This window comes from Capsicum annuum, chromosome 2, assembly GCF_002878395.1.
Source record: "Capsicum annuum cultivar UCD-10X-F1 chromosome 2, UCD10Xv1.1, whole genome shotgun sequence".
NCBI classification, from domain to species: domain Eukaryota; kingdom Viridiplantae; phylum Streptophyta; class Magnoliopsida; order Solanales; family Solanaceae; genus Capsicum; species Capsicum annuum.
This window is the reverse complement of record NC_061112.1, coordinates 151904984-151926977: the sequence shown is the minus strand read 5'-3', so window position 1 is coordinate 151926977 and position 21994 is coordinate 151904984. Positions and strand designations below refer to the sequence as shown.

Sequence of the window (21994 nt, the reverse complement as noted above, 5' to 3'; positions counted from 1 at the left end):
AAAATGGTTAAGTGTAGGGACTTTAAAGGGGATTTTGTGTTTTGAATGTGGTTTTGTTTTGATACTTAGTTGGTGGAAAATGGTTAAGTGTAGGGACTTTAAAGGGGATTTTGTGTTTTGAATGTGGTTTTGTTTTGATACTTAGTTGGTGGAAAATGGTTAAGTGTAGGGACTTTAAAGGGGATTTTGTGTTTTGAATGTGGTGTTTGGGTTAAGGGTGATAATGATGTTGATTACTTTGGATCTTCAGCTTGGAGGCACTCCATCTAGTGCTTCAGATCCGCTCACGCCAGTGCATCCACCATCACTTGATCCACAACTAGGAGACAGAGATGATTATGGGAGGCTTTATCTCATTCCATTTGCAACAGAGTAATATTTCTAAATATAATAACATTATTTATTTTTTCATTACTGTATTATTATGCTCTGCGAAATTACTGTTTGATCTTGTGTTGTAGGTTTAGGACGGATGCTAAAGTTGGACAAGCTGTGAGAAAATGCATTTGTTGAAACTTCAACGGCTACTGAACAAGTTGGCGTCAGGTTCCAGAACTTGACAGGGAGAGAATGTTTAAAGAATTTAACTTATCGACTACTTAACACTTTGTTAGAACAAATAATTGAATATTATATTTTTATTTTTGTTGTAGAAATTTTATTGGAGGGATGATGCGAATACATGTGTTATAAGGAGGAACTTTTTCAGAAGATGTAGAGTCAGGTTTAACGGTCTGTTGGATTATGCCCTAACCAAGTTGGTAAAACCTTCCTGGATTAGTGAACCCTTATGGCAACAATATATTCACCTTTGGAATAGCGAAGGATACCAATTGCTGAGGGAAAAAGGAAGGAAAGCTCGGACATCATCGAAGGGTGGCTCCCTACATACTGCGGGTGCCAGAAGTACCCTTGCTGTGCAGGAAAAATTGGTATGTAACTTTTACAGTTTTAACTGTTTGTTTCTATTTAAATTTGTAATTGTTTGAACATTGATAATTTTTTCATATGCAGGAAAAAGAAAATGGTAAGAGCATACCACAGGATGAGTTATTCAAGGAGACTCATCTGAAAAAGAAAAAGAACCTGACTGATGAAGATGTCTGGGTTGAACCTCGTGTAAAAGTTTTCGATGTAAGAAACAAATATTTTATTTATGAATCTTTTTCTCAAATTTGATATTATTCAATTATAAGTACTTTAATATTTTTTGGCTTTTAATTTTAACTTTACTTTGAATTAATGTAGGACAAATATAGGCAGCTCGTTAATGAGTATTGTAGTACTCAGCCTCCTGAAAGTTAGGGTGATCCACTACCCCGACATGTAGATGAGGAGTTATGTGGAAAAGTTGTGGGTCCTGCAGTTAGAGGCCATTACTACGGATACCACAATAATTTTTTTGGCGACAATATTAGATGTTCGTTTGGCCCTGCATAATCTAGCTCTTTAGTTAATAGAGAAATCATTGAAAGACTAGAAAATACGATTTATAAACTCACTGAAGAGCTTCCTGAACAGAGAGAGAGGTCGCAAAAAAGGGAGGAGGAAACTTTGTCACAAATCAGGATGTTGCAGGAGCAGTTCAGCTTTTTCATTCAGACTGCAGGGATTATTCCTCCGTGTCCTGGTGATGCTGTTCGGGGTGCAAAAGGACTAGGCTCCTTGGATGATATCAGCACAGATGAGGAGAGGGAAGACGAGGACGAGGACGAATTTGATGATGACGACTTTTGTATGTGTTGTACTTTGAATTTAGATATTATGTTGTAGTTTGTACACTTTTGAAACTATTATTGTAGTTGTTAGTTAACACTTTTGAAACTATTGTTGTAGTTGTTAACACTTTTGAAACTATTGTAGTACTTTGAATTTAGACATTATATTGTAGTTTGTACTCTTTTGAAACTATTGTTGTGTTGTACACTTTTGAAAGCATTTACATTTGCTGATTTAAAAAAAAAAAAAAATTCCAGAAAAAACAACCACATGTGGTCAGTTTTTCAAAAAAATAAAAAATGGTCGGTTTTCTAATAATTAAATAAAAACCCGACCACTTGTGGTCGATTTTTATTTTTTTTATTTTTTTTAAAATTGTTTTTTCAAATTTTAAAAACATAATAATAAATTTTAAAAATAAATTTATTTTTTTGAAAAACCTACCAGGTGGTCGGTTTTTCAAAAACTACCAATTGTTTACCGACCACGCAGTTTGGTCGGAATTTGGGGAAAACCGACCACAAATTTTAGATCGACCACTTGTGGTCGATTTTTGTGGTCGGTTTTCCCCCTTTTTTTAGTAGAGGTAGATGAATCTCAATCGATTTTGAAAAGTTTTTGTTTGTAAAATTTAAGTTTAATTGTATTATTTTGATATTACTTTTATTATATTATTTTGTTGCAGTTTACAGGTGATACAAGAACAGCCCACAAACTCAAGGACAACACAAGATAACAAGAGGAATAACAACACAAGATAAGAAGAACCAACGGTTTTCACTAAACAACCTAGTACATGAAAATAAAGATAGGTAGTGAGACATACACTATTACAAGACCAAAGAACCCAAGGATATCTCAAATCCAAGGACCCCTAAGACTTACAATAGTAACACCACACTTCTAAGAAGACACAAGAGGGAATCCACCACTCAAGCACCAACATTTTTAGCCAATTTTGCAACACAAGTGAGTACCGCACTTGTTCTTGCCCTAGTTTCAGTTACAACTCACTCTCTCTCTAGAGAATAGTCTTTCAATATCATTTTACAACTAAAGAACGAAAGACCTAAAACTATTCTATTTATAGACTTATTACGAACATAAGTGAAATGTCCCAAAAGCCCTTAATGAAGGTAAGACAAAAGGTGCCTATGGAGTGTAGTGTATGGCCCGTTCTTGGTGTGTGATATGGTGTTCCTTTGCACTTCACTTGCACGCTTCGAGTCTCCGGTTTGACGCGCACTCTCATAAGTTCATATCTGTGATTATTCTTGTATCATCCTCTCCATCTTAAGAGAAATTTGCCCACAAATTCATGGCTTAACCTCGTTCAATTGGCCACTTAAAGGAAGTCACTCAAAACAGTCCGCAAAACATGGAGAACCCGCAAGATCAATAACAACAAATCTCGGCCGACATCTTCATTTTGAATCTTGGCTTCCTCTCCATCTTGAGTTTTACCTTCAATCTCATCCGATTCAAGTCTCCTACCATCATGAAGCATTGTCATAGACCCCATATCCTTTATGTTTCTTTCTACCATTCTCCTCTACATGGACATATCGGTTTTAGTAAAGTGGAGCTTCGGTCAAGAGGGTTGGTTTAGTGAAGCGGAGCTTCGGTTGTGGAGCTTGGACGGAAGGAATTTGAATTCGTGAAAGTTGATGCATTTGGTTAAGTGGATCTTGGATGGGAGGGTTCGGTTTTAGTGTAGGCATTTGGCGTCCAAGTCTTTGTTGGACTTGGTCGAATTGTGGGGAAATAGGCCTAGTTATGTCTCGATTTTGAGGGCTATTTGGAGCTTGGCTTGCGAAATTAGGTGATGGTCTTGGAGGATTGGTCATTGGAAGTAAAGTGTCGGGAGTCAAAGCACGAGAGTTCCTTCGACTCTCCATTCGATCCAACCTCTCACTCATAGTTACCACATACGAGCTAATTTTTTCAAGACCCTCATTCGCCCTAGCAAGGTCTCGGGACATAGCATCAAGGCGATCCAAAATGAAATTGATCACATTATTGTCCATTGTTTGTGCATTGGAAGCCTCGGGTTCCATGGGGGTTGTACCGAAAATAACCCTTCAAATTTCTTCAAACTCAAGCTCAACAATGGTGGATGACTCAAATAACCTCCAATTTAGCTCAAATTCAAACCCAATACTCCTATAATGTTAGAGAACACAAATCTAACGCTAAAAACACAAGAAAAACACAAAATCAAAAACTCAAAATTTGACCTAGGGTCAAAAATGGATTTAGTATTTTTTTTGGGATTTTCGATTTTGACACTTCTTTTTTGTTGGGATTTTCAATTTCTAGACTCTAATAGTGTTAGGAAACAAAGATCTAACACTAGAAACACACAAAACACACAAAATTCAAGTTTTTTTGAAAGACCCAAAAAATGTGAACAGTAACTTTTTTCTTTTTTCTTCTTTTTCACATAACAATCACAAGATTGATTTTGTTGGAACAAAATCAAACCTTTCTTTGATACCAAATGATACAAGAACAGCCCACAAACTCAAGGAAAACACAAGATAACAAGAGGAATAACAACACAAGATAACAAGAACCAACGGTTTTCACTAAAACAAGAGCAAACTAGTACATGAAAGTAAAGATAGGTAGTGAGACATACACTATTACAAGACCAAAGAACCCAAGGATATCTCAAATCAAAGGACCCCTAAGACTTACAATAGTAACACCACACTTCTACGAAGACACAAGAGGGAATCCACCACTCAAGCACCACGTTTCTAGCCAATTTTGCAACACAAGTGAGTACCACACTTGTTCTTGCCCTAGTTTCGGTTACAACTCACTCTCTCTCTAGAGAATAGTCGTTCAATATCATTTTAAAACTAAAGAACTAAAGACCTAAAACTATTCTATTTATAGACTTATTACAAACATAAGTGAAATGTCCCAAAAGCCCTTAATGAAGGTAAGACAAAAGGTGCCTATGGAGTGTAGTGTATGGCCCATTTTTAGTGTGTGATATGGTGTTCCTTTGTACTTCACTTGCACGCTCCGAGTCTCGCATTCGACGCGCACTCTCATAAGTTCATCTCCGTGATTATTCTTGTATCAACAGGTGATAGATAAATGTTGGTCTGCTTTGAGGAATTTTTTTATGTAAAGGTTAGGTTTAGTTGTATTATTTTGATATCTCTATTATCGTATTATTTACAGGTGATAGATGAGTGTCGTACGACTTTGAGAAAATTTTTGTGTGTAAAGATTAGATTTAATTGTATTATTTTGATGTCTCTATCATTGTATTGTTTTGCTACAATTTACAGATGGTAGATGAATGTCGATCGACTTTTAAAAATATTTTTGATAAAGATTAGATTTAATAAATAAATTCTCAACTCTCCATCTTTTCATACTCAAGAGATATTAAATTTAATTATTATATTCATCTTTATTATTTAAATAAATATCTTATTTAGCGTAATATTTAGATTCATTAAAATGAAATACATGCGCAAGGCGCATAAACCTAAACTAGTTACTATGATAAATATGTATTTTATTTACTCTTCAATTCCCTCTAAAAAAAAATACTACCTTATGATATTAGAAATAATTTAACTTTAATATTTCACATTTACCTTTAATCAAATAATGTATAACCACACAGAAATCTAAGAGTTATTTTAGATCATAAATTTCAATATCCTTTTTTTTCTTAAATACTACTATATCAAATCAAGCAGTGTACCGTATTATTTTGAAAGGAGGGCAAAGTACTGGAAAAGTATGAAAAGAGGGGAGTATATTGTTGGGTTCGAAATCGAGAGGGCATTATGCGGAAACTATTAGTTGCAAACTATGAGACGATAAATAAGATGACAATGAAAAACAATACTAAAAATATAATTTTATTATATGATTTGGCCAATTGGCCTACATATAAAACCTCATATTAAAACCATAAAATTAATAAGAGAGAAAATCTCCCCCTAAACGAAAATCTTAAAAGATTACAGTGTGGATGTTATTGTGTTATGGTATGAGAAGGGGTCTTCTATTTATAGATGTCCAAAACCTTTCCTCCAAGAATGAGGTTAGTCAAATATGGAAAAGAATTATATTTTTTCTTTTAGGAAGTAAAAGTAACTATGGTAACTTTTATTTCCTTCTAAGAAAAAGTAAAACTTAAATATAGTAAGAAAATCAGAGCAAAAACCCTAACAAATCTCCACTTTTTGGCTTGATTTTCTTCAAAATATTCTTGATCCTCCTTCTTCTTGTGCATGATCTTCGTTCTTCGTATATATTTTTCATATATCACTGTTGTTTGGCATGTTTAAAAATGGAGCTTTTGGGGTTAAAAAATATTTTAGCCCTTTTCGGGTTAAAAATATTGAAGCCCTTTTGCAGGGTTAAAAGTGAGTTTTATTTTCAAATGTGTGACAACAGGATTGTTGAAAATATGATTGACAATTATGTCCACATATAGCTTTTGGACATATATCTTCATTATTATCAAATTGGTTGCAGCTTGATTTGGAAACCGCTTTGAACCTGTTTAATCTCGTCTCACCACACCATTGGACTATTGAACCGTAAGCTCTGATACCACTTGTTGGGTTCGAAATCGAGAAGGCATCATGCGGAAGCTATTAGTTGCAAACTATGAGACGATAAATAAGATGACAACGAAAAACAATACTAAAAACATAATTTTATTATATGATTTAGCCAATTGGCCTACATATAAACATAATATTAAAAACATAAAACTAATAAGAGAGAAAATCTCCCCCTAAACGAAAATCTTAAAAGACTACATTGTGGTTGATATTGTGTTATGGTATGAGAAGGGGTTCTTCTATTTATAGATTTATAGATGTCCAAAACTTTTACTCCAAGAAAGAGGTTAGTCAAATATAGAAAAGAATCATATTTTTTCTTTCAGTAAAAGTAAAAGTAATTATGATAACTTTTATTTTCCTTCTAACAAAAAGTAAAACTGAAAATCAGGGCAAAAACCTTTTAACATATATAACTATAACCTTACTGGATGAGACAAATAGGTTCGTAATCTTAAACATACACTAATTTGGGCCAGGGTTTTTTGATGTAATGATTTTTATCATCTGTGTTAATGATGAATCTTCAAGATGTACTTTTAAGGAATTTGATCTTCAAATATTTGTATAAATAGGTTGAGACCCTCACCTTCTTCCTCAATTCTACTAAGCAGCTATCTCTTCTCTCTAGCAACTCAAAACTAATTATTATCTACCACTGCTACTCTCTTTCTATTATTATGGATCATAGATATCATGACTCTTCTGAGACTCTCAGGTACTCATTTATTACGCAAATGTTCCTTTTTTAAAGCTCCCATTTAGATAATTTTGTCCCTTATTTTTACAAGTCTGTACAAATACAATCCTGGCAATATTAGACTATGATCTAATGTTTGCTCATATATCACTCAATTTACTAAAGAAGAATTTTTAATTAGACCATCGTCCACAAGAGTCCATGAATTGTGAGGAAAACCAAAGGGGGGACATTTTTACTGAACAATTATTATCCCAAAAAGATACTCCAACTGTTGAAAATTTTACCATTGTTATGGTGTTTTTTTTTTAATTTCTTTAAATGGGTTCATGAACAAGTACAATTGATGGGGTGCAGGAACAAGTGTGCAGCTTGCTATAGGCAGTTCAACAAAAAGGAGCATCTAGTGGAACACATGAGAATCTCTTATCATTCAGTTCATGAGCCCATGTGTGGTGTTTGCAAAAAGCACTGCCGCTCTTTTGAATCTTTAAGGGAGCACCTTATTGGTACGTACCAAGAAATAATTAATTTTTGAGTTTTTAAGTTATAAAAGACTTTTATTTGGTCATTAATGTACTCCCAATTAATTCATATGATGGTCTGCAGGGCCACTTCCAAAGGCAGAATGTGAAAGAATTTTCAAGGAACGAGGATGTGATGTTTGTTTAACAATCCTGGGCAGCCGGAGTTCCCTACGGGCTCACAGAGAATCCTGCATATCGCGTCCCAATAATAATGTATGTAAAATTAATTCTAACTATGATATGATATGATAGACTCAAGTCCCTCGCGTTTGTCTCATATCTAAAAGTTTAAGTGATTAAAGTTAACATATTTTCCTTCGAGTGGTAGGTAGAATCCTTCTTAAATATGCAACGGACTATTTATTGTAAGTGATAGAGCGTCAACCTTGCAGCCATGATCGGTTGATATTCAGCCCTTTGTATTCATGAATTCAACTAAAAACAAATATTCATTATATGTCCTTCACATACATGCGGGCGTGACGACTCTATTACATGAGCCAAACACATGAAAAATCTTTTTGATAATAATACTTGTACCAAAAATCTATGTCAGTTCTGATACCATATCGAATTGTGCATGTGATTATTTCATTTAAAAACTAAAGTTATATATTAAACATTTGCAGGGTTTGTTGTATCGCATGGCTAATTTGGGAATTCAAGATGAACTAAGAATTGATAACAGCAGAGGGAGAGTGATTGCCCTTGCCTGTAAGATGGTTGGTGGTGGCAGTGATGGATCTTTGGATCTTTGTGCAAGGGTTTGTCTCATTGATGAACATGAAAGGATCCTCTTTCATTCATATATCAAACCAAACCTTCCAGTCACTAACTACAGGTGATTCATCTAATAAATTTTAATCTTGATAATTATAACATGTTAATTAGTCACAATATTTTTTACATTTCAAGTACATAAAATTAAAACTGATCAAGTTTAAATCTCACAAGTTAGTTTCCATAAAGATATCAAAGCATGTTCACTTTTTTTGGGGGTCTATTCATGGCTCGTTGTGAAGTCTTACGAGACCATGACGTGATAGTGTAAAAACTTTTTTATGTTAACGGTGTATATTAAATTTAACTCTGACATGAAATATATGTGTTTATAGGTATGAAATGACAGGCATAAGACCAGAATATCTGAGGGATGCAATGCCATTAAGGAATGTATCAAGAAAAATTCAAGAATTCCTTTGCAATGGAGAACCTATTTGGCAAATTCGTTCGAAAGGTGGAAGGTCTAGGATTCTTGTTGGTCATGGCTTGGATCATGATCTTAAATGTTTAGAGATGGAGTATCCTGCAATAAAGATGAGGTATATTTAATATTTTTTGGATCATATATATAATCTAATTAAGAACCAAAAGTAAGATATGTAGTTTTCAAGATTAATTAATTTCATGTATGATCATGAACTTTATTCACTATAATAATAAAGTTACAAAACTAGTTTTTTTTCACATTAAAATAACTAAACTTTACTCATTGTAAGTTCACTAAATTACCAACCAAAGTGATTGTTATAGTGGATAAAATTTTATGACTTTAATGTAAGAAAAATAATTTCATAACTTTACTGCTAAATTGCGATAGATGAACATACTAACATTTGTTAGATTTTTCTTGTTCTGAAGGGATACTGCAAAATACCCACCACTAATGAAAACAAGCAAACTCAGCAACTCCCTCAAGTACTTGACCAAAGCTTACCTTGGGTAATTGCATTAAATTTTATCCTTATTAATTATTTAATTTGTTGAAAGTCTTAGAATTTAAATATAATGGACGAATTAAAATTATGTAGGTATGATATTCAAAATGGAGTACAAGATCCCTATGAAGATTGTGTGGCCACAATGAAACTCTACATGAGAATGAAATCACAATTTCACAAAAAAGAGAATTATCCTCTTGCTAATGATCCACAAAATAAAAATAACTTTGCATCATGGAGGCAAAATGAGCTTGAGAGGATGACTCCAGAGCAGCTGTTGGATTTCTCAAGGTCTGATTATTATTGTTGGTGTTTGGACTCACAAGATTATTAATATTATAGTAGACGAAATGATGGGAAAATATTGATGGAGATAAAGCAACAATATTGGATGTGTCATGAATTCTTATATATTAGTTGAGATATATACCCGAGAATTCAAATGATATCATTCATGGAGAAAATTTAGTATATTTGTATGCCTACTATTGCTAATGTAAAATTTAATTCTGGTTGAAATAAAATAAGAACGATCATCACTTCTATATTTGACGAAATGTGATTATCCATATCCTATGGATGTACATTCATCTTTGAATGTCGTCGGATACATTAACTTTCCCGCCATTCTTGTAATTGTTACCCGTGGTCTGCGCATGTGTGTCGCCAACCCTGAGTGTGACGAGAAACTCCCTAAGTTCTAGACTTAAGGTCAACTTTCCCATACGAGCATTTGGTACATGTATCATTCCATGGGATAGTGAAACGGTCACCCTCACCACCAACCTCCTAATCTTAGATAGGTCGTCTAAAGGTTTGCCGCGTTATTTCTTGGTTGCTAAATTGAGCGAGTACTCTTTGCGTAATATGATTACGCAAATTATCATGGGATATATATATATATATATATATGTATCAGCTCGACAGAAGGAATTGGCTTAACACAGCATCGGATGATGTTACATATCTGATGTCTTAATATATACAAAGTTAAATGGAGTAAATTATATGAATCTTCCAGCGGTAATGTCAATGCATATGTCTGCTGTACAAATGATACGATAGTAGTCCAGTGGCGGACCTACACAATGGTTAGGGGTTCATCCGAACCCCCTTCAACGGAAAATCATGTTATATGTACATAGTTAAAATTATTTTTTTGTATACATATTAGATGTTAACCTCCTTCAATTATTTTTTATATTTACTTATGAACTCCCTTAGCGAAAATTCTGGCTCCGCCACTGGATAGTACATTTATGTTAGACCGGATAACCTACATGTTAGAGTGGGTAAAATCGGGGAATATATAGTATGGTAGTTTGCTTGTATGGACTTGCGCAATCCTTCCCTTATTAGCTAGCTTTTGGAGTTGAGCTAGACCAAAGATTCATTCTTTACATGGTATTAGAGCCAGGTCCATCTCGGAAATGTTAGGGTGGGTAAAAGTACCGCATTGATTGGGGAATGATTTACTGTATGAGTAACAAGTACTCGCTCTGTTCGTTTTTACTGGTTACTATTTTTCGGATTAAATTTCTATTTTTACTTGTTACGTTTGACATATTAAGAAAAGACAAAAGACTTTTTTCTATTATACTCTTAACAGTAATTGTTTATTCTCTAAACTATTTTCAGGAACACATTACTCTGAACATCAATTAATAGGGGTATTTTAATAAAATAATTATATTTATCTTGGGCTTCGAATAATGTTGTCTGATAGCATTTTTGCTTTTATTTTCATGCAAGGAACGACTCTTATTTTAGAGTAGAATATTATTAACGTTTTTTGGTTAAATTGTTTACTTTTGGTTTCTTCTTCTTCTTGTTGTTGATTTAACATCAAATCTGAAGTTTGATGAGTCACAAGTACGTTGTTTTAATAGTCTGTTCTAAATTTAATTGATAGAATATAAATTTAAGGAGTAATACCAGAGTTACGGAATCACACCAATCAAAATCTAAAAATGAAAAGTCAAACCAAATCAATTTTATTTCAGTATATGATATTGGTATAACATACAACCTAGGTCGAACATTATTAAGAATGCACTTGCCCCAGCGAAGAGGTGATCAATTGGTCACATAAATTTCATTTTCATGGGTAAACTCTTCAATGTAACCAAATAGTTGTAAAATATTTTCATTGAATTGTTTGTTTAGGAAAATCTTTGCTGCCTCACCAAACGCACCTCATTCAACAACAGAGATCGAATATCAGCTGAATTTTGTAGCCCACAGTAGAAAAATAAAGAGAGAGCTATTCAGCCATGTAGTATACAAACAATGGCTCAAGTATACATTAGATGTTGTGTATATGCGTGTATATTATATGTATAGGTAGGTAGAACAAGTATATCAGTATAAAATATACAATATCTACACAACATGTACATATTTTATAAACATGACAGCCCAAAGAAAATTTACTCAGAAATAAATAGTCATTATATAGCGCCGCGCCCTGTTTCACTGTGAAATATACCAAAGTCATTTTTTGGGTAGAATACAGCCAACATTTGCGATGTAATTGAGACTTAACGTAATTAAAAGAATAGTCGCATGAACTTCATAAAAATTCCCTTGAGTTTTGAAGTATTGCAAGTGAAACTTTAGGACCATAGAAACTCATATAATTCAAACCGGACAATCTCCCGGTCACTTACACAGAAGAAGAATCGAAAAAGGAAGGGATGGTTCACGTAGCAGTGGAAGTGTCTGTCCCATTTTATATAGTATATATACATGTTATAGTAGTTTGAGAAATGGATATCTGCTAACTCATAAACAGAAAACAAACAACAAAAGGAGAGAGCTAATGGCCAGCTGAGATGAAAGCTTATCAAAGTTTGAAAACCATATAGTCGATCGAAATTGCTGCATAAACTTAAAAAGGAACAAGTTCCACAATTTGCGGTTATAACAGCAACGATGTTCCATTCCTCAAGAAGCAATTTACAAGTCACTCCCACTCTTCATTATGCCAAAATAAGCTCCATTTGAGTTGATTCAAAGAGTAGAAAGATCATATATACAAGTATTTAAGACAGCATAATAAGTCTGAATTTAGAAATATATGTGTAAAATCTAGGCAATCGCTACCAGATTGCGGTATACAGAAACTAACAAAGAAAAAGCAAGCACCAAACTCTGGCCTCCAGAAGTCTAGTTCATCCACACGTCTAGTTCCCCTTCAGAAGAATGGAAAACATTACAACATTAGAAGATTAGATTAATCAGGAGAATCAGTACCAATGGAAGCACATTAGAACAAACAACGGAGAGATGACAATTTTAAAATGGATAAATGAAATTACAAAAAAAAATTCTTTAAAAATAGAAAGAACCTCGATTTTAAAAAACGTATAAATTTCTGGTAATCAGCACCAGGAATAGGAGATAGATACAGCAGAATACGAATGAGATAAATGGGAAGGCGTGATTTTTTGAGCTGACCAAATTAGGTAAGCAAATATGAAAACATCGTTCCTGAAGCCACCACTTGTATCTTTCATTCGCAGCAAAAATGTATACAATTTTTCTCTGAGAAATATTATCGGACCAATATCAACAAGAGTGAACTATAGATAAGACACCAATAAGAGCATAGAATAGATTGTGCACCCATTAATTGATGACACAGCTTTAGGGCCACCCAAAGTTATGAGTGAACTGATTGCAGCATAAGTAGTTGCAAGATGGGGCATCTGAACAAAGCAATATAACACAAATATTACTATGAAGAACCTTAATGCGAGGAAGCACAACTGCTACTGTTGGCCAGAATAAAGATTAAAGAGAGCTTGTAACTGTAAATTTGTGGCTCTAAAAGAAACAGAAAAAGAGCTTCAACCTAAATTAGAAAAGAACGAGGAACAAGGCGAATAGTTAAATGCAAATTTATCAATTCATATGACTATTTCCCTCTAATAGAATTATCTTATTATCATACGTCCTCTAACAGAATTCTATTTTAAAGTAAACAAATTTTACAAATTCAAATGAACCATCATCATCTTCAGAGGACGAAACTAACATGAGTGTTGGACTTGTCAGATTTTGAAGGAAGATAACCGAAATATGGATTAATTAATGAAATGTGGAAACTCAGCACACTGCACACCAAAAGCAGATGAAGACATCACAAAACCAAACTCAATCTGAAGATAAGCAGAAGACAGATGACACAAATCTGACTTAATGGCACTGAGAGTGGAGTAGGAGAATTTGAATTACCTGACCAGGTCCCCTGCCATAGCCACCATCTTGTCCTGTGGGGATGGCAAAAACACAGGAAACTACATCTTATTGCATTTTATTGTGTGAGAACTCCAAAAACAGATTAGGTAGAATTGCGGGCACGAAGAAAAGGACAGTTATGCCAATAATCTTGAATGGCGAACTGACAAACCATACCATACATAACAGCGAAGAAAGATACAGATACATTAAATTATCTCTCAAGCAAATATGTTAATAACAATTATCTGGGATAACATTTTCATCATGATGTAAATCAAATTTGTATGACCATCTGCATCCACATGCATGCAATACACTTTAATTTTCTCCTCTTTGACCATTGACCCATAATTTTGAGGTCTGAAGAATCTTATACGTTCAAACTTTTTTATACCATCTTTTAGTCTGTTGTCTCATATGAGAAAAAGAAGGGAAAAGATGGAGCCATGAGAGATACCATGTGTAAGAAAGTTTCATTCTCATCACTATGTGGCTTTAAGTTTATAAGCATATACATATATGTACCTGTCTAGTTGTTTATTTTACACTTCTCTTATGGGAGACAACAAAGCAAAGCTTAGCCACCCACTATGGGGGCTGGCTATACCATGTAATTTCCTAGTTCTTAAATGAGCTGCAAAAATCTAAGTCCAACCCTATCAAATTACAAGGCAGGTCCAGTCGAGTCGACCCAATGGGTTTGACCCATATTGACGGCTCTAATTCATATATATGCATATGATAGATCGTACATATGATGGAAATTGTTTTGGAGCGATAACATCACGAAGGAAACTTCAACTCAAAGAAGACCCTGCAAGCATGAAGAACATAGCGAATGTTGATTCAAGTAGCAAAACCTTGTGGAGACAAGATACTTAGAGATACATAATACCATTGCCAAATCCTCAAAGGACCCTTCTCACTCTACATGAGCTAACTGTCTAAGGCTTGAATTATACCTAATCATTGAGGTCTTTTTAACTTTTTTCTACCCAGCACCAGATCCAGTTTGCTCGTAAACCGATCCTGTGTTTATACAGTCAGCAAACAGATAACCAAAGTGATAATAGTTTGGTTTCTTCGCCCTTCTCTAAATCATAAGAAAATGAATACCTTTACTAATTCCCAGTATCAAGCAGACACAAGTGTAATAGTACAATGTCCTATACCAGAGAAACTTCCCAAGGTTCATAGGTGCTCTTACCAGACACAACCTGCAAGTCTGTACCAGTGGTGATAATCTAACCAGGAAACAGAGTTCAGAATCAGATTAAAACAAGAGTTTAAAGAGGACTTCAGTGAACTTAATTGAACAAGGTTAACTACCATCTATAAAGAAGCATCTCATAATTTTCAGGACACTTCTACATGCCAACTAGGAGGTTAATCATTAAGCAATACTCTGGCATGATCCTTCTTCTGGAATCAACACCATGTCCATGCTCACGGAGTATAATTCTTCAAATGTCGGAATCTATTGATCGCAAGCCCTCAAACCACTCTCATGAATCATCACAAATAGATCAAGACCATAACAGGATGGTCCAATGCAACTTCTCATAAAATTGAAAATTGAATTAAAAGTCACTCTTTATATCAGAAATTATTTATTCTTTCACCCTTCAGAATGTAATTGAGCAGATTTAGCTGTCAATCTCCCTCAAAATGCATTGTTGAATACAATACAGCACCCAGGACATGTTCACTGACATTAATGATCCCACAAGTAAACAAGGCATTTGAGAAGAATTAACATGATCACATGAACAACAAGAATGAGTCTTACGTGCTTGATCAGGAAAGCATCTTCCACTGAAGTATGGATGAATACATTTAAGTAGAAATGCCATCTCACGAAACAAGCTATACCACTGCGATCAAAAGTATACTGCCTTCTTTTCAACATTTACCCCACCAACTACCCCTCATAAAATTCTGAATATATTAAAGAAATTCAGGGAACTGACATTCCAAAAAGGCAATGCAGAACCCAAAGGGGTTGAATAGTGCATGTTTTCTGAAACATCGAAGTTGCTTGGTGTAAATGTTATTCATCAAGGTTTACCAAAATCTTAAATACAATGAAACTTCAAATTATTTTACAATTTCAACAGAAGACATCATAAGAGACTAAAAAAGATATGTTTATCACTTCTTCTCTCAAAATAAAGTACATAAAAGTAACACCAAAAAAAAGTTTTGGCTTCCCTGAGTCAAGCAGCTCTAGGGTCCATTCCATGTTGCCAAACATAAACAAGTTCATCCCATCCTGTACTAGCCAATAGACCTTCAACGAGAACGCTCATATCAACTCCTACAGCAAACTCTGTGTGATGATCATACCTCCCAATAAGTGCATCTTCCACCATGTAATCCCACATGCAAACTGTCATGTCATATGAACAAGAAACCATAGCACTCGCTCTATGAGGTGAAAACCTCACTTTCCTCACAGCATATCCATGCCCATTAAGCACTGCTATTGGCACTCTATAATTCCTAACATCCCAAACCTTAATTGACTTATCAACTGATGCGGTTGCAATGATACAATCATCATACTTATTCCAATCACATGTAAGGATTTCAAACTCGTGTGCAGGCAGAATCATGGTAGAACCTTCACAAATCATGAATTTAAGTGAGATGACATTAAAAAAGTTCAAACTAAATACTTATCCACACAGAAACACAACTGGTTGTGACAAAACTTTATTCTTTTGATGATTAAAATGTGTAGTCTCATCAACTTCTTACAAACTTCAGCACTCAAAACTATGATCTTAAAGTAACAACTACTTCTTCTCTACAAATTATAGAACAAAATCACTTTAATGAATATGGTGGTCATTATTATTACTCTCAAGATACAATATATCCCGCCATCTTTTTTATTTATAAATATTAGAACGGAGGGGACAGGAAAATGGGGAAAGGTACCCCTCAACAATGAGGTAACATAATTCAACATATTCCCACACTTACTAAGGATAATTGGTCTCGCAAAACAAGCCAATTTAACAAATAACAAATCAATCACTTGAATCAAAATCCTAGTCAAGCCAGCTCAATTAACCATTATGACCAGCCAAAAAAAAATACTTAAAAAGCTATAAGAACCAAAACATCAGATGGTTTGGAACTAACCTGGTTCGCGGACATCCCAGATACGAGTAGTACAATCCCCAGAAGCAGATGCAAAGATATCAGCGTGTCTTGGATTCCAAGCAGCGGAATACACACAATAAGCATGCTCCTTAAAGGTCCTTACACTTGCATTTCTATCCACCGTCCATAGCTTGACAGTATCATCCCAAGAAGCTGATAAGAAGGAATCTTTTCTCACCATATTATAGTCTACAGAGTGAACTTCCCGAGTATGTTCCTTAAAAGAACGAATAGGGTTATTGGTGGGTGGCAAAGAAAGGTCGTAGAGTTTGACAGAACCATCGCCGCTTGCGGCAATTACTAGGGAATCGTGAGCTTCCGACCAGCAAACGTCGTAGATTCCATCAGCAGTGTCAAAAGCGGCTAGTTCCGATATGGGTCCGTTTGGATTGACCTGAAGAATGTGAACTCTACCGTTACCAAGGATGCCAAAATTCTGCGCGGTGGCGACAGCAAGTTGGCTTTCGTGAAAGGGGCTGAATCTTACGGAGTAACCGTTAAACGGAGTTTTGAAAACCGGCATCTCACACAGTGATTCGCACTGGTTTGGGGGTAATATCCTTGGTTTCCCGGTGGTTTGGTGGTAATATCTTGGTTTTCCCGATGTAACCTTTTGGGGAAATTATCGACTGTGGTGGATAATTATTAAATGATGATTAAGACAGTTTAAAAAAAAAATTATTTTACCCGTTAGACTCAATATAACCCTTAAAAATATGCATACAGGAAAAGTATTACTATCAACAATTTAGAGTTATTTTCTAATTTTTACACATTAAAGTATTATTAATAATTTAAAGCTATTTTTTAATTTCCACATACTATTTTTTGTTTAATGTAATATTCTTAAGCATTTCTAATAATATTATTATTTATAAAAATACATACTAATTTTAATTCATAAAATATTAATCATTTATTTATAATACATTACGTTGAACATTATTATAAAAATTTTATTTATTAATATAAAAATTTTAAATACTTTTAATTCTTCTTACTTGGTTTCCACACGAACAAAAAAATCATCATAGTATTTGATGAAGATGCGACCCTCGAAATGTATGGGCCTAATCAAGGGACAGACCAAAAATAATCAATTCAATAGCCAGTAACTTGTCCACATCTGGTCTGGTTCTGATCTCTCACTAACAGCAGTAAACTGTGTATCGCATATATAACATCATCCTAAAGCTTGTTCAAGGAGCATTACGACACAATTATCTTTTTGTTGAAAACCAAAAAAACCCAGTATCTTTCACCTGAACAACCTCAACTATTTTTACATATCATACAATTAAATTAAATTTTGAAGGATGGCAAACAGTAGATCCAAACATTGCATACAACCGACTATGTTGATCTGGAGTTGCAAAGTACATAGCCAGATATGAGGGAGCTGAAGGCCAAAGATGCAAATGCAAGGAAGGACATTGCTACAGAGGCACTTGCCATATCAGGAAACTTGTCCTTGCCCCAATTTGATTGCCAATCGTCAATGCGAGTGGCAGCAGAAGATGATGCTGATATCAGAAGATATGTTACCACCTGTCGTATTAAAAAATAGAAAATTACAGTAGATTTTAACAGAAAATACGAGTATCAATGCAAGCTCCACACAAATTGAGGGATGAGATCAGGAATCGCCTTTAGTTTCTAGTCCAGTCACCAAACTGAAGCTCCACATGAACCAGGTACCAGCTTGGCTAGACAAGTATAAAATGCACTCTGGTTCCTTATTCAACTTTAGAAAAATAAAAACTTCCTGTAGGTATAACCTGAAATTGTTTCTTTAATTGGCCTTAGATTAAAACCTTAGCTAGGTCCCTAAAATGTGGATATTTCTTATCAGCTTTAAAGTAACAGCTTATAATCTATCAATACAATACGTCTCGGCTATTTAGTAATTATATAAAATAAAATCCAATCCCATAAGTTTATGTAGTTGGCTCTCAAAAGAACCCTTGCTGGTATTATCCTCCGGATCTCTCTCCTGGCTTCTCTTGGTGATGGGACTTGGTGAGATGGAGACAGTATGGTTGGATAAAAAGGAAATAACTTTTAATGGATGAAAAGGAACTTCCCACAAAGAAATGCAAATAGACTGACATCTGCTAACTGAAGTACGCATACTTCAAAGTCCATTCATGGCTAATTAACAAATATCTGAGTCCACTACGCCAACATTTTATATAAAACTGTGATAGTTTAAACAACAACAACAACATACCCAGTACATTCCCACCAAGTGGGGTCTTGAGAGGGCTAAGTGTATGCAGTCCACACCCACTACCTTAGAGGTGAGACAGAGTAAACCGTCACGCACAGACAAGACAATCAGCCAAGATAACTGTGATAGTGTATTGCTTCTTTTTGAAGATCACAGTAATTGTATCTTTATATCTTCCATACAGATTCAATTCGCTGGTAGGGGAGATCTAGGTCATTTTACTAGCCTTTCAAAATATTGAGGGTACATAAAACAAAGCCCATAGAAAATGTTTATATGTACAAGATAGCTGTGGAAGGAACTTGATCACAGGATTCAATCTTCTAGTGCGGCATACGCAAACTAGCTTAGTAACTCTAAGATTCAGAAAGGGCTGGCATTAATCTGATAGTGTGTCTATTTGTTTGATTTTAATTAAAGGTCAATGTCGGTTAATGGAAGAAAATTTCCCTCAAGATAAATGGATTAAAATAAGAACTTGCTGTTATGAAAGGCATAAAGCTGAGGGTAGGTCAAACGCAATACAAGGTTCAAAAGGAGATGCCACAAAAAAGAAAGGTGATACTACAGTTGGATGGTCCTGTTAGTATTTTCCAGCAAATGAAAGTTAGCAATTAACAGGCACGCAGATGATCATAAAGGAAAAATTCGTCCAACCCTTTTTCTATTCATTTGACTTTACTAAGAGTTAAATAGCTACAACAGTATTGCACCTGGCTAGAGCAAAATCATCACCACTATTAACGATTTCTTCCTCTCAACCAAGGCTCTCAAATTATACTTAATAAGCATAACTTCCATTACCCCAAAAAGACAAGAAGTCAATAAGTTCTTAAAGCTTAAGATAATTATGTAAGTTTTCGCACCCACTTAACCATGAAACATGAGTTTATAAAGACATAAATCAATTATTTTGGTATAAACACCATGTATCCCAGAGTGGGAGATCTAAAGAATGTATTATGTGTTTTTGGATGAATCAACTTGCCTGATCAAGGGCAAAATCAAACATGTAGCGCAAATGGTGCTGCAAGATGTTCTTGCCGGTGGCAAATTGGTAGGCTAAATCGAATGCCTGAGCTCCCGAATACACAAATCCAATGACGTTCACTGATATACAGTACCTGCCAATGTAATTCACTTACCAATACTTTATCATTCATAACACATTTAATTTCTGTGGAAGAGTGAAACTTTATATACTAAAGAATTAATTTAGTCAATGCAGAGAGAATAAGTAACAAACCTGAACTCCTTGTAACGTTGGAAAGAATCCAGAGCCCAACCCTTAGTCCTATCAGCTGCCATAACAGAAAACGAAACCAAGCAAAACAAAACCCCAAAAATCCTAAAACCTAAAGCTGCTTTCTTTACCGCCTCATCTCTCTTCGCTTTTCTTAATATAGACAACTCTGGCCTTCCTCTCCTCCTACGGTTGCTGCCGCCATCACCACCTTCCTTAACACTATCTGCACCATCTCCAACAAACAGATCCGCTTTCACCAACGCCAGTGGCTCCTCCTTGATAGACCTCTTCACCACCGTTTCCGGTACCGGAGGAGGCTTTTCCGGCGGACTCCCCGTCGGAGCTGCAGAAGGCTTATTATTCTCCAAGGAATTACGAGGAAGAGAAATATGATCCGAGGAAATTGACGACCTCGCCGGAGATTCCACCTTCGTAGAATCTCCGTTAATAGTAGCAGGAATGCTATTAGTATTTCTAGCTTTATTTGCTTTGAACTTTTTTGAATCATCTAAATCGGAGGATATTGATGACCTCGCCGGAGATTCCACCTTGGTACTAGCATTTCTAGCTTTATCTGTTCTGGACTGGGTAAAATCATCTGAATCGGAGGAAATTGATGACCTCTGTGGACATGTGGAATCTCTATTATTACTAGTAGCATTAGTATTTCTAGCTTTATGTGCTTCAGATTTGGCAGAATCATCTGACTTGGGCGGAGATAAAGAGTGAGCAGTAGTAGAAATAGGATTGCTTTCTTTATGTGTTGGGTACTCAGTGGATTCATCTGAGTCGGAAGCGCTATGAAAACGAGCTGGAGAAGAGAAAACAATCGGGTTGTCAGTATCAGAGTCGACAGAACCTGAATCGGAGAGGGAGAGATGTTGATCATTCTCCATAGCAGATTGTAGTGTTTGTTTGACAGTACTGTTATGATTGGATTCCATGATGAAGAAGAGAGACTGTGCTGCTGCTACAAAAATGGAGTGAATTGGGAAGAATAGAATAATTGAATGGAAGTTGAATGATGAGGTTTTGGGGATAATGATAGTTTTGGCGGTTTCTACTTTCGTTTACTATACTGAAATTTGGGGAAGGTCTTTATTTAGGAGTACTGTACTCACATTTCTAGTACTCTCTTTGAAAATTACACTGACATATCTTAGAAACGACACAAAGTTGTACGCAGTTACAACCGAAACTTTTTATAATTAAAATGCTTTTGAAGTATTTTACAAAAAGGTAACTGAAAGTTTTTTTGTTAACTATGCAATGGCACTGTGTTTCAATTTGTCTTAAATAAGTGGTTTTTAATAGTGATTTAGACGATCAAAAAAAGAAATTAGTGATGTTCTAATTTTTTTTTCAAGAGTGTGTCTTGATTTTTTTTTTTATTTGTGAGTGTATGGTATTACTATGTGGCGTCTTATTTCTTATTTATGTTATATCATCCATTTTGTTTCATGTTTCATTACGAACGTATTTGCTATTCTTTATCTTGAGCTAGGGTCTATCGAAAACCATCTCTCTATTTCTTCGGAGGTAGCGGTATGGATTGCATACATTTTATCCTCTCCAGACCCCACTAGGTAGGAATACACCGGATTTGTTATTGTTGTTGGGTGTGTCCAAACTAAAAATACTGCTTATTTAAAAATAGACGGAGTAGCAAATAAATATTAATGTACTGAAAAAAGACCACACAGAAAAAAGAAAGAAAGATGTGTTTTCACTAATTTACCTTAACCAAATCCATTGAAGAAAACAATAGCTCTTTAATGATTTCTTGATCAAGTAAAACTTCATTTCTAAGGTAAAATTAAAAGAAGAA

At 34.9% G+C, this 21994-nt stretch overlaps 3 protein-coding genes across 3 annotated transcripts; 1 reads left to right on the top strand and 2 right to left on the bottom strand.

The window, feature by feature from the left end:
- The first annotated feature begins 6920 nt into the window (after positions 1-6920).
- Positions 6921-9831, top strand: LOC107861476 (RNA exonuclease 4). Its single transcript, XM_016706811.2, has 7 exons — positions 6921-7044; positions 7384-7535; positions 7636-7766; positions 8183-8394; positions 8669-8875; positions 9195-9275; positions 9365-9831. Exons 1-7 carry the CDS (start codon positions 7007-7009, stop codon positions 9606-9608), a joined length of 1065 nt encoding a protein of 354 aa, XP_016562297.1. The 5' UTR covers positions 6921-7006; the 3' UTR covers positions 9609-9831.
- Positions 9832-15735: 5904 nt separating this feature from the next.
- Positions 15736-17213, bottom strand: LOC107860639 (peroxisome biogenesis protein 7). Its single transcript, NM_001324797.1, is given in 2 exon segments — positions 15736-16142; positions 16670-17213. Coding segments are annotated over 2 exon segments (951 nt in total).
- Positions 17214-17770: 557 nt separating this feature from the next.
- Positions 17771-21399, bottom strand: LOC107860638 (CASP-like protein 4A3). The gene is made up of 3 exons (XM_016706063.2): positions 20167-21399; positions 19909-20044; positions 17771-18238 (listed from the first exon to the last, which is right to left on the bottom strand). Exons 1-3 carry the CDS (start codon positions 21108-21110, stop codon positions 18044-18046), a joined length of 1275 nt encoding a protein of 424 aa, XP_016561549.2. The 5' UTR covers positions 21111-21399; the 3' UTR covers positions 17771-18043.
- Positions 21400-21994: the final 595 nt, after the last annotated feature.